This window comes from Pieris napi, chromosome 4 (assembly GCF_905475465.1).
Source record: "Pieris napi chromosome 4, ilPieNapi1.2, whole genome shotgun sequence".
NCBI classification, from domain to species: domain Eukaryota; kingdom Metazoa; phylum Arthropoda; class Insecta; order Lepidoptera; family Pieridae; genus Pieris; species Pieris napi.
The window spans coordinates 12,779,879-12,792,915 of NC_062237.1; the positions used below are offsets into that span (position 1 = coordinate 12,779,879).

A 13,037-nucleotide genomic window follows, 5' to 3' on the forward strand; every position below is an offset into this window, starting at 1 on the left:
ACTTGTTTTTTTTTAATATCATCAAATAATAGAATCGCCTTTATTAAAACCTAAACATAACAATCAAATATACAGTATACAATTTTCTTTATTTAACATTTTTTTAACCAAATTTAAAAAGTTTGGTCCCTGTGGCAGTGTACCTTTAACGCTGGCAGCATTTCCTCGCTGTATTGCGATACTTATTCGTTGAGCGAGGAAAGCAACAGCTATGTTACAATTTTAGTATGAAGTAACTATCCTCAAAGCACGCAAAGATAATATTTTGGCGCAATTTGAAACAGTTTGTTTTTGTTTTTTGTTTCGCAAAAAGACCCGAGCCCAGATTCTATATAAATACCGTAAAATTTACGCATACCAAATTGCACTGTAGACATTTGATTTTATTTTAATTATACATTTAAACCGTCTTCAAATGCCTGTTAACTAAACTAAAGCCTACTAGTATGACTTCCCCCTCCATACATGTATGACACGTGCATCATACAAACACTACTGCAAAAACACAGAACCAATTTTGATAAAACATGTACTGGTTGCAATTTATCTATTGTATTCAATTCCAACAAAATCATATTCAGCCTGAAAGAGATCGCCCAACTATTCAAGTATTCCCATTTTTCCCATTACATTCCATTCCCATACAAGTTTTGCATGGCAGCGAATTTTTAAATAAATAAAAACAGGTCAAACTGATCCATACTCGAAGTCAGTTAATAATTAATACGTATACAATATCTGATTTTCAATTTCTAAATACGATTTTTTATCACAGTTCCTCAGACAAAACCATTTCGACGGTCTGGACCTGGACTGGGAGTACCCAGCATTCCGAGATGGTAGCAAGCCAAAAGACCGTGAGCATTACGCTAAGCTGGTGAAGGAGTTACGTGAAGAGTTCGAAAGGGAATCAGAAAAGACTGGCAAACCACGACTACTGCTTACGATGGCTGTACCTGCTGGTATTGAATATATACAGAAGGGATTCGATGTTAGGACTTTGAACAAGTACGTATAACTAAAAATTTATTTAGATTAGTCTGTTCGAATTTCATGATTATCTCGTATTCGCCGCTCGGGTCATATTGGTAAATTGGCGCTATACAGCGGTTTTTTGGTATATTTGGAAGCTTATTTAAAAACACAAAATTTGTAATTAATGAAAGAGTCTAAAAAAAATTACAGTTTATAATGCTTATAAACTGTTATTTTATATATTATAACTATTTATATAATATACAACTCCAATAGTAAAACCATATGTCTTATGTTTATAATAAGTAAGGGGTCGCTTTAAGTAGAAACTTAAACGACTTCAGGTTCTACAAAATAAATTAATTAAAATTCTCTTTCTTTACACTATCCCTACTTCCACGAACAAACTATACATTGACACTTAATGAATGAATATATAGTATATACGGTGTATAAATACACAACCTGCATTTAAGTTTAAAAAAATAAAAAACCATAACAACAAATTTAAATTTAACTTTAATCCCACACGTAGCCGGCATAACACCAATCATCTACCTACGAATAACGAATACAATCGCAAAAATATAACATACGAGTATTTCGGACCAAGTCTTTACGACAGCTTGCCAACTGAGATACGAAAAATAGCAGAAAACGAAGGATTTTGATACAGGGAATTTTATGCAGTTATAGAGCGTACAACTGTGGTGTGATATATTTTACTTTATATATTTTTAATATTTTTTTCTTGTTTCTTTATGTCAATGAGAATAAACTTTTTCAAACCTGTGACAATTCTTGTTACTTATAAATTTGTCTACTGAAATATCTTAACAGGAGATCATTAAATGAGCGCCTACTAACTATAAATCATTTTAATAGCTTTGTATGTATTGTATTATACAATATGTAAGTGTCGCTTATACATCGGTAGCCCTGAATCAACCTACGTGACGCCTGTCGAAATAATATTGCAAATTAATCTTTAATTCTTTGTACGTGTCTAATCATCATTTAGTTTTAGATTTTATTATATCAATACTAAGTCAGATCTATGATATTTAATGCAAAACGGTCATTTCCCGGATGTTGGCCGGTGAAGGTAATGTGAGCTGCGCCGGCACACCTTGAACTTTGAAGGAGCATCTTTTACATTCACTTCATATTAACTTGTTTTAAAATTATTACAAAATAATCTTCAACAATAAAATTGCAAAGTTATCTTGTTTAAAACTTAGTTTAAACATAAAATCTTTGTGTATTTAAAAATAATTTTCAATTCCAATTAAATTAGTATTGGTTACATTTAAAAATGTTTTCCTCATTTTTACAAGATTAAGGTTTAGGAAATGGCAACACCTCCCACAACAGCCCCTGGTCCTTCACAATAGAGACTTTAATACTAAAATATTCTACACCTATTCTCATTGACCAAAATTGAAAAAACTGTCTGAAAAAATAAACCATTTTATTTGGGGTCATGGGGCCAAATAAACCATTTAATTTACATTTTATTTGGGGTCATGGGGCTTCCACTCCTTTGTTACCCCGAGGCCTCCAAAACTCTAATTCTGGCAATGATTATTGCATACTATTTATATATTCCATCCGTTATTATGGCTATATGTTCATTGATTTATTAGGAGCCATTGCAAGGTTAATGCTCTTGAAAAAGCAATTTGGTAACATCTCCACGATCTATTTCCTAACAAATCACGGCCTATTAGCAAAGGTCTACGTGTTTAATGCGTGATTTGCTTCTGAACATGACACTTGCGAAATTGTGACACCTCAAATTGTAGTCCAATGTCACGATGTACTAATGTCAATCGGCCTTACATCTGACTAAAGCTTAGAACAGCTATAACATTTACATGATTAATCACGAAATTCCTTTTTATCAATTTTTTTAAACAAACAATAGTTCTTTTACATACACAAATACAAACTAATAGTACGACAGTTGTCAAATTATACACGTGTCTTTTGAAGGTTAGGGCTAATTAAAAATTATATTGATTTAATACTAGTAGTGCCATCTATGTGTCAGCTTACGAACTTTTCAACCCATATCTTGCGATTGTTATTCTTGTAAATAATGCCTTTTTTACATAAAAACTAGCGAATCTCTCTTGTATTAAATACAAAATTCCAAAGTTTAAAAAAAAATATGATTTTAGAAAACTTGTTGTAGAAAACTGTTTTAATTTAAAAATTGTAAATCATACACGGAATATAATTTTATTTTATAGTCAAATTACATTTAGAAGGGGTGCGGAAGATAACTTTAAAGACGTCTGACAGCGTTTTTAAAACAACAATTACAAAGTTTAAAATTTTTTTTTAACTCTTAACCATTCAATCCACTTGAACTCACACGTAATTAACTTAAAATCGGTCTAGCCGTTTAGAAAGTATTTAATTACTTTGAAGATATATATACAGATAGTAACTATGTATTAACATAAGTTTCGTAGCCGTGTTCGTCAAAATACATTTGAAGATTAACGCAAATGCAAATAAAAATATTATTTATTTTTAAATATTTTTATAAAGGTTTAGGAACTTTATTTCTTTAATTACTGATAAAGTATACTTTAAAGATTCTTCCTTTTACTTAGTAATAAAAGGACAAGTGTTAAGTGTGTTAAGTTTTTTTCTTTCTACGTTTATTAGTTGATAATATTATCGTAGGTACACTGAAAATTGTTAAATTATATTATGTTTCTTTCAGAAAATAAATTAAATAATTTAAACAAACGATTAAATGGTCTCATAAATTATCCCCAAAAAAATCTTCCGTGTATCTTTCCAGCCAGTATTTAAATAAGGTCAAATACACAAAGAGGTTGCATGTCACACGTAATATATTCTGTGACCCAAGTACGATATGAGCTTGATCAATATTTGTAAGACATAAACGTTACGTGATGAGTGAGAACCGTGTTGTAATGTTTAAACAATCGAAAAGATGAATATCATCTAACCGTCTATACTTTGTACTTGCTTAGATTTTTTGTTGAATAGTTTGTCTGATGCAGTAGTATATTATAATCTATGCCCGTGAAATATATTTGCATGCATAAGTCTTATGCACACTGTTTTCACTCTTGGACCATTTCATCACATCACCTGAAGTCATGTAGGTATTCACTAAACTTGTTGCTTGTACTACATTTGTCCTCAAAAAATATTTGTAGATATACACGCAACAAAATTTTAGTTACTTGTCAAGATTAAATTTTAAAGTTACAAGAAGTAACCATAGCCCGAAGAGATAATAATTAGTCTCTAATCTATCTAGTAAATTAGGCTCTAATATCATTATGATGATTTTTTTGTAATTTTAATGACTTAACTTTATTCCTAAGAATAATATTACAACTCTACGGACAGAACAGAAAAATTTCACTCAATTTATGTTCCAGTAAATTGTTGTTATATTTTTTTTAATAATAATATATTAAAATCGTTCAAGAAAAGTACAAACCGTAACATCTGCACAATATTTCATGTTGCTTGTAAGTGATAATTTAATAAAGTTGAATCATAATTCCTTCTATGCAATGATGCAAGGTCTCAGCTCCTTAATGGCATTTGTAAACCACAATATAAAATATCACGAGGATATTTCCGGAGTAGTTGTCACCCGGGCCCGGCGTGAGACGCCAATACCACCACACCTAAGTTTACGTTTAAGATCTGACACTGCCCGGGTGCCAAAAAAACTAAATATATGCGATAAAAATGGTTGGCGGAGCATCTCTCTCCTCTGGACTTCATTTTAATTTGTGAACTCGCAGTAAATGTACATTTGGATTTCTTTGACGTTACTTTTAATTGCTTCAGATACTTGGACTGGATGAATCTACTAACATACGACTACCACTCAGCCTTCGAGCCCGCTGTTAACCACCACGCACCATTATACCCTCTAGAAGAACCTAATGAATACAGTGTTGACAATGAACTAAATATCGTAAGTAGTCTTCACTCAAGAAAAAATACTTATGTCTCTCTTACTCCCGTTGCATAGTGCTACTGCATACATAAGACATATAGACCGGGATATAGACTTTAAAGGTCTGAAGTGTCTCAAACTTACCCTAAATATACAGTATGTAATCTGTACTCTCACTGTATTGTAATGTCATATTTTACGATTATCAATAATATATGTTATAATACTAGATTTGGTTTTGCTTTATCTATTATATTTTTAATTATTTCAGGATTACACGATTAAATTCTACTTGGAAAACGGTGCGAGTCCGGACAAATTAGTTCTGGGAATTCCCACTTATGGGCGTTCATATACGCTGTTTAACGCTGATGCTGTGGAGATTGGGTCGCCGGCTGATGGCCCGGGAGAGCAGGGAGATGCTACTAGAGAGAAAGGATATTTAGCGTTCTATGAGGTACGTGATTGAAATAATAGTTAAAGTGTTTTACTATAAAAAATACTTTACTAAGCTTATAATGTCGAACAGAATAATATCGCAACTGTGAACTCTACGAACATATAAAGATGTCGATAGTGTCGGAGACAGCATACAGTAGCAACGTCTTTGTTAACAACAACAACAGACTGGCTGTTGCACAAATCCCCGATTCTGGCCTTTGGTATCGTTATAAACCTTGGGCTAAACATTATATTATGTATTCAACATTGATTTTATCTGTCTAATGTTACCCGGATGTTTACAAAAACATTAATTATGTTCGTAAAACCTTTGACTTTGAGGCTGAAATAAACATTAAACGAACTCATTTTTTGGTATAGGTTTGATCTTTTTATGTTTTGGCATAATATGTATGTTTAGGATTTCATGTATGCATGTGTCATGGAACATTACGATCTAGCCTAACTTAAGACTAATAAGTAAATAAAACCTAATTAACTAAAAAGAATATTTATCATAAGAAAGTGTCCAGTATAACTACTTACAGTTTCTAATAAATGGAAGACACTGTTCTTGTGTTCTATTTTTTTACTTACCGTTGTTTAGCACTTAAGAGTTAAGATCTACGTGCACTAACATTAATTCACTAATTCAAATGTTTTGTCCTTTTCGATCTTCTCACTAGACTGGTGGTGTCAAGATGTTGAATAGCCCCGACTTTCACGTGTTGGTGGAGCCTTTGTTTGTAGGCTCCAGCATTATTTTTTGTCATTGTGGCAACGTCCTCTACATTAAGGTTCCGATGGGGGTCGTTCTTGCGAATGTACCAGGGGAATACATCTGAGCACTTTAATACGAGAAAAAATAACTTCGCTTAAAGATATAAGTTTGTTTTAAAACAACAATTAATTTTACGTCTTTATTCGCTAAAGATCTGCGAAGCACTCAAAAAAAGCAAAAAGAAGCGAGCCGTCGACTCTGAAGAGGACTCAGAGGAAGAGTCAGAAGAGGAAGAAGAGGAGCAGGAATGGACGGTGATGCACCCAAATCCCCAAGCAATGGGTCCTGTGGCCTATAAAGGCAATCAATGGGTTGGATATGATGACATCGACATTGTTAAGAAGAAAGGAGAATATGTAGCTGAGAATGCTCTTGGAGGTAGGAATTAGATTAATTACAATCCTGATTTTAGGGCAAATAATATGTGGTGGTCATGAAAATCAAAAGATGAACAAAGTCAAAAATCATTTATTCATGTAGGCAACACAATGTACGCTTATGAACTTAAAAAAGAAATATACATTAAATTCCTAATTACTGGCAGTAAATGTAAAATTAGAAGAGAGAGAGAAGAGACGCTGTGGACCAATCACAATCAAACGGAACGCAGAATAGTTTTGATTTACATTCTCATTCTTCTAAATCGTATTGTGACGATACTGAAGTATTTTAAAAGTTTTAGCAAATTATAGCTTTATTAGTAGAGTAGTGTTGACGTAGTGGCTTCAGCGTGCGACTCCCATCCCTGAAATCGTAGGTTCGATCCCTGGCTGTGCACCAATGGACATTCTTTCTATGTGCGCATTTAACATTCGCTCGAACGGCGAAGGAAAACATCAGGCACACTAGGCTGATCACCTACTAGCCTATTAGATTTAAAAATGATCATGAAACAGATTCAGAAATCTGAGGCCAAGACCAAAAGAGGTTGTAGCGCCACTGATTTATTAGTAGTCCAAATCATAATAAAACAATTTTCACAGGTATTATGTTCTGGTCTATCGACAATGATGACTTCCGTGGCAACTGCTATGGAAAACCTTATCCACTAATTGAAGCGGCAAAGGAGGCTTATATCGCCAAATTGGGGTGTGTATTACAATAAAAATCTTCTTAAAACTTACAGATTTCTTTATATATAAGATTAAGTATATGTTTCAAATTACTATAATGTACTAAAATATTCATGTTGCATCTACAATAATTAAAAATAGGGGTTGATGGTAGAGAGGTGAAAATTAGGGGTTGTGTGTATTTTTGTATCATAAAAAATAAAAATTTAGGGGTTTGAAATACTTTAGTCGATTCTCATAAGAATTGGTGGAGCCGTTTCGGAGGAGTATGGGAACGAACATTGTCACAGGAGAATTTTATATATTAGATATTTCTTTGTCTATTTACAAAACAGTTTTTGTTCCTCAATCGACGTTTATAAAACCTTCAAAGAACACTTTTTCGAATTAATACTTATGTTTAAATTAATACTAGTAAATTAATTGAGGTCGTATCTAGCGGATTTATTTAATTATTATACAATTTTTAAGTTATATAAAAATCCTTTTATCGTAATGCATAATTATGAATTACGATAAAGAGACTTTTGCAAATGCATAATTAACTATTTTGTAGTTAATTTGAACTTGAATTAAAAATTATAAATCAATTTATTTGCGAGTGATTTGTTCAAAGTGACTTTCCTAATAAATCATTAATTTCAAGCAATTTACGACAAAAATCTTATTTTTATAGATCCACGGTAAATACAGTGAGACAACAAGAGTCTTCAAAAACAATTGGCTCGAGTAGTAGGAGAAAATCGAAGCCACGTTCCACTACAACTACAACTCAGAAACCAACCACAAAGTAAGTAAAAAAACAAGTTATTGTTAGATATAATATAATAAATTCTTCCAATTTATGGATTCTGCGATAATCAAACTATCCAGATATAAACTCACAAAACGTATACAAATTACGCTAGAATTGGATTTCGATTCCGCAGCGGTCTTACTACATATATTGAAATTTGAAATGAGGTTCCAAAAACTAACAGATACAGCACGCTTATAGCAACTCTCAGCCACACTCTCAAATACAGTGTATACGCACACAGAGCCATTCCCATACTTATACATTCTCGCATACATAAGGGCTTATACGACTTTTGTTTAGTTAGATGTATCACTAAGACAACATTTTCTTTAAAAAAACTGTTTTATTTACCACGGAATAATTATAATCTCAACTCAGGGGCAATTTTGTCCCAACCATATTTCTATCATGAATAAAGTTTTATAATAGTATATTATTAGTTATTACATATCTAATTTAAAAACATCTTCTTATATATAAGGAGGTTATTGCAGCTATTGCGTGGGATCAACACAGAATGTCTGATATTATTTGCTTTAATTACGGCTCATTTATTAAATTGAGCAGTTTCTTAATAAGCGACATTATAATAGTTTTATAAGAACAGATTAAACTGAGACATTCATCACAGAAACTATCAAAAGTACTATTTTCATTAATTTTTTTAATATCATAGAAATATCAACAATTTTATTATACATGTAATCATATAAGAATTTACTTATACACTATATTATGTTTCTGGATTCAAAATCAGGAATAACGATAATAGGTTACCAGATTATTCTTATATTTAAGAAATAAAATAAAGCGACACAAAAATGTATTTATTGATTATGAAACTTTGTGTCGTTTTAGGAAACCAAAAAATATACAAAGTTCGACTCCAGCTTGGAACAACACGCCTGAACCCCCGACAACACCTGATCCAGGATCTGGTAAGATTCATCCTTTGTCACTGTTTCTTACTTTTAACGGAAACGTGCCAACTACTGTAAATGTCAACTCTATCTCTAACCTGTTTAATTATTCGTTAATAATTTGTGGAGGTTACCTCCAACCTAAAAATCGTCAACCAATCTAACCACGCACTGCTCGCCCCAGTGGCTAAACTAGGAATAAGTTTGTTAGTTAGAATCAGGGTATAATGTCAACGTTATAAATATGATTGTTGCCACACATTGTACGTACAAAGAGTAAAACCAATGTTTGACGGACGGCTCATTGGTCTAGTGGTTAGTACCCCGGACTGCGAATCCATGGGTCCCGGGTTCGATCCCCGGCTGAGACAAACGTCGATGTGATGAGCATTTGGTGTGTGTGTCTTGGGTGTTTAAATATGTATTTATATGTGTTAGGTCTATCTATGTATAATATGTATGTATATCCGTTGCGTAGTACCCATAACACAAGCTTTACCAGCTTAGCATGGGACTAGGTCAATTGGTGTGAATTGTCCAATAAAAATAAAAATAAATGTGTAATACGTATAAATATCAAAACAATAAAGGTTTTCTTTTATTTAAAACCTATTTAATTCAAGCCAGAATCTGTAACTGTAAAAAATAGACGCATAAATTATATTTCTGTTCTTTAAAAATTTTAAGAATTAGTTGAATCTTATTTCGGTGTCTGATATAAATATTCATATTCCAGATTTCAAATGTACCGACGAAGGATTCTTCCCACACCCTCGTGACTGCAAGAAGTACTTCTGGTGTTTGGACTCAGGACCTTCAGACCTTGGAATCGTTGCTCATCAATTTACATGTCCTTCAGGTAACATTCTTTATTACACTAAATAGCGGCCTATCTCTGCTTCAGACGAGTGATTTTTTTAAATAGTTAAAGCCTGTGTTACATACTTATACAGATAGACACGAATCTTTTCAATTTAATACTTTCTTTAATTATAATAATTAAAAGTGTGCTAACACGAGAAACTGTATGTTTGAAAAAATCTATTAATGATTATTTGATTAAAACGTTATAATTAATTTGTGTAACACATTATTGCAAATAAATTATTATTATAAAAATAAGACGAAGTTATATTAATATTCTAACATCAATTAAATCTAAAACTCAATTTCAGGTCTCTATTTTAACAAAGCAGCGGACTCCTGTGACTTTGCTCGCAATGTTCTCTGTAAACCGAAGCCGGCTTCGACAACTAAAGCGCCCACGACTTTGACCACTAAGCAATCCACGACCACAACAACACTGACCACGACAACAACAACGACTAGACGACCGATCAGACTTACGTCTAGGAGCTCTTTATTATTCAGAACATCTACTACAACTACTGCTGAACCCGTAAGTATTCAAATTCTTCAGGACCTGTGCTAGTATAAATCAAAATAGAGCAGTAATCCGAGTTCAAAATATAAAATCCTAAAGCTTGTTCCGATTTTGCCATGCCTATTACTGATCGAGATTAGTTCGATCCCCGGCTGTGCACCAATGGAATTTGTTTCTATGTGCGCATTTAACATTCGCTCGAACCAACGTTCGAGCGAATCGTTGAAGGAAAATATTGTGAGGAAACTGGCTTGTCTTATACCCAAAAAGTCGACGGCGTGTGTCAAACACAGGAGGCTGATGACCTACTATCCTATTAGTTTGACAAATGATCATGAAACAAATACAGAAGTCTCATGGCTACAAGCTAAAACGGTTGTAGCGCCACTGATTTAGTTTTATTTATTACTGATAGAGGCTAAACTTTACAAATTACGTAATATCACTTTAGTTTTCGTTAAACGATGTTTAGAAATTTTATATATATTAAAAATAACAAACGGTTAGTCTTAGTTTTTAACGTTAAAAGGCGAAAAAAAGACACTTCAACACACATTGGGGCAATCTCATTTATTCAATGTTCTTTATTTGTGCTTAACAGATTAGCGAAGAAGATGTCTCTGATGAAGAAGATATAACAGATGAAGATGCTGAAGACCCGAAGGTTATTAAGGAGTTGATCGACCTTATCAAGAAAGTTGGTAAGTCGCTAGTTTTTATTAATTCTTAATGACCTAGATAATAATTAGTCGTTATTAGCTTTTTTTAACTGTTCCACCACAGTTGCAATAAAATGAAAGAAATGTATAAAATAGGAAACTATGTGAGTTTTAAAGATTGATTAAAACTTCCAATTTAATTAAAGTATAGTATACTGGATCGCTTTATATAAATATTATATAAGGGTCCTTCATGTACAGCGTACTTAAAAAGCCGACAACGCACTCGCGAACACTTTGGCATTGAGGAGTATCCTGGCAGTATCACATAACATCAGATGATCCTCCTGCCCGTTTGCCTCCTGTTCTTTAAAAAAATATATTGTTTATATTTTTGATCAGGGTTTTGTATAGGTGCTAAAACTACTACCTCCAGTCAACAGGACGTACTATAAACTGCAAATTTCAGCGTTTTATTGATATTTTTAATGCGTGATCTGCCTTCAGTAGCTGTACGAAAAATTTATTATTTTGCTGGGTATCGAATCTAGGACATCTGGTTTATATGCCAAGTATAAATCATTGAAAATAAATTTTCAGGAGGAGTAGAACAATTGGAGAAGCATCTCCGTCTTTCAGAAACCGGTGTAAGCCCTGATGGAGTGGTCACCACCACACCAGCTAACTTCAACAAGAAACTTTACCAGAAGGTGTTAGAACGGGCTAGAGGGAAGAGCAAGTATGTATAACACATTTTTATATGTATAACAAATTTATTATTACTTTAATTTTACTTATTATTGCTTGATTACTTTTATCCCTTGCTATGTTCTTATATAATTGATGTGTATAGTATGTGTGTAAAATTTTTGATGTCATAATTTACTAAATAATTTTATGCGTACACATTGTTTAATTGCTTATAAATAAATAAATAAACATTTTTTTATAAGAACTATATTTATTTTCATAATGTTTTAAACTATGACTGACCAGCCATGTCGATCGCTAGTAATAATTTAATACAGTTATTTTAATACATGACGGTTTCATTTTTAGGTATGGCAACAGCGTGTTGGAAAGCGGAACTCAAAACAGTCGTAGCGGTCCTCAAAATGCTGGCATTGAACCTTCTGCAGAACGGGAAAAGTTATACAAAAAGGATAGACCACAGTAAGTCACCATTTTAGTATTTAATAATGATAATAAAAACTTTATTCATGACAAAAGGGTTTGTGACAGAATTCATATATCGCTAGTCCCCACACTAGGGAGGCCCTGTGTTGTGGGTAACTAGAAAACAATTATTACGTGGTAAGTACATGTTTAAATTAGTTTAAAAAAGATGATATTAAAAATAAAATAATAATGATAATAGTTATAAATTTAGTGTTACAAATGAGTGTGTGAATAGGTGTGTATGGGCATGTATTTGAGAATGTAGCTGAAAGTTATTATGATCGTGCACTGTGTTAGTTTATGAAACCTCAAAGTCATACCAAGATATGTAGTAATGCCTCTGTAGATTCGAAATCCAATTTGGCTAGTGTAATTTCTATGTGACTTGCGAATTTATATCTGGATAGTTTTACGATCTCAGAATTTAATTGTATTTATTACTAGCTACCCCCGCGAACTTCGTTACGCCTAGGGAAAAATTATGAGAGTAAATTTTTACGATGCGTGTGCGTCACAAAATACCGACACCCTGATAGCTATAGTCAACATTTTAGTTTTTTTGTAATATTTAAATAAACTTTATTTAACTAGATAATGCGTTATAACAAAACATTCAATTTTACAAGCATTTTACTATGCTACCCAATAGGGTTTTCCGAGCAATTTAAAAATTTTTTCTCTCTATAAAAACCTACCTCAGAATTAGACCAGACATCTTCGAGTTTTGCGCGTAGCAACATATTTTACGATTCATTTTTATTCACAAAGATTATCCATACATTATCTCATAGAAATCTCTTCCCTGTACATACATATTTTAGAAATGTCCTTATTCGTTCACAAAAACATATATTTTTAAGTC

The 13,037-nt window shown here is 32.6% G+C and overlaps 1 protein-coding gene across 3 annotated transcripts in view; it reads left to right on the forward strand.

Annotated features, from left to right (window-relative positions):
- The window catches only part of LOC125049015 (flocculation protein FLO11), a 76,481-nt gene that overhangs the window by 33,181 nt on the left and 30,263 nt on the right, over positions 1-13,037 (forward strand). For all 3 annotated transcript variants that reach the window (XM_047648009.1, XM_047648007.1, XM_047648008.1), the window contains exons 5-16: positions 776-1,008; positions 4,828-4,957; positions 5,211-5,396; positions 6,314-6,539; positions 7,145-7,250; positions 7,911-8,024; positions 8,892-8,971; positions 9,690-9,812; positions 10,129-10,352; positions 10,939-11,038; positions 11,597-11,735; positions 12,056-12,169. In XM_047648009.1, the coding sequence (XP_047503965.1) occupies positions 776-1,008; positions 4,828-4,957; positions 5,211-5,396; positions 6,314-6,539; positions 7,145-7,250; positions 7,911-8,024; positions 8,892-8,971; positions 9,690-9,812; positions 10,129-10,352; positions 10,939-11,038; positions 11,597-11,735; positions 12,056-12,169 (1,775 nt within the window). The remainder of the gene's footprint in view (positions 1-775; positions 1,009-4,827; positions 4,958-5,210; positions 5,397-6,313; positions 6,540-7,144; positions 7,251-7,910; positions 8,025-8,891; positions 8,972-9,689; positions 9,813-10,128; positions 10,353-10,938; positions 11,039-11,596; positions 11,736-12,055; positions 12,170-13,037) is intronic.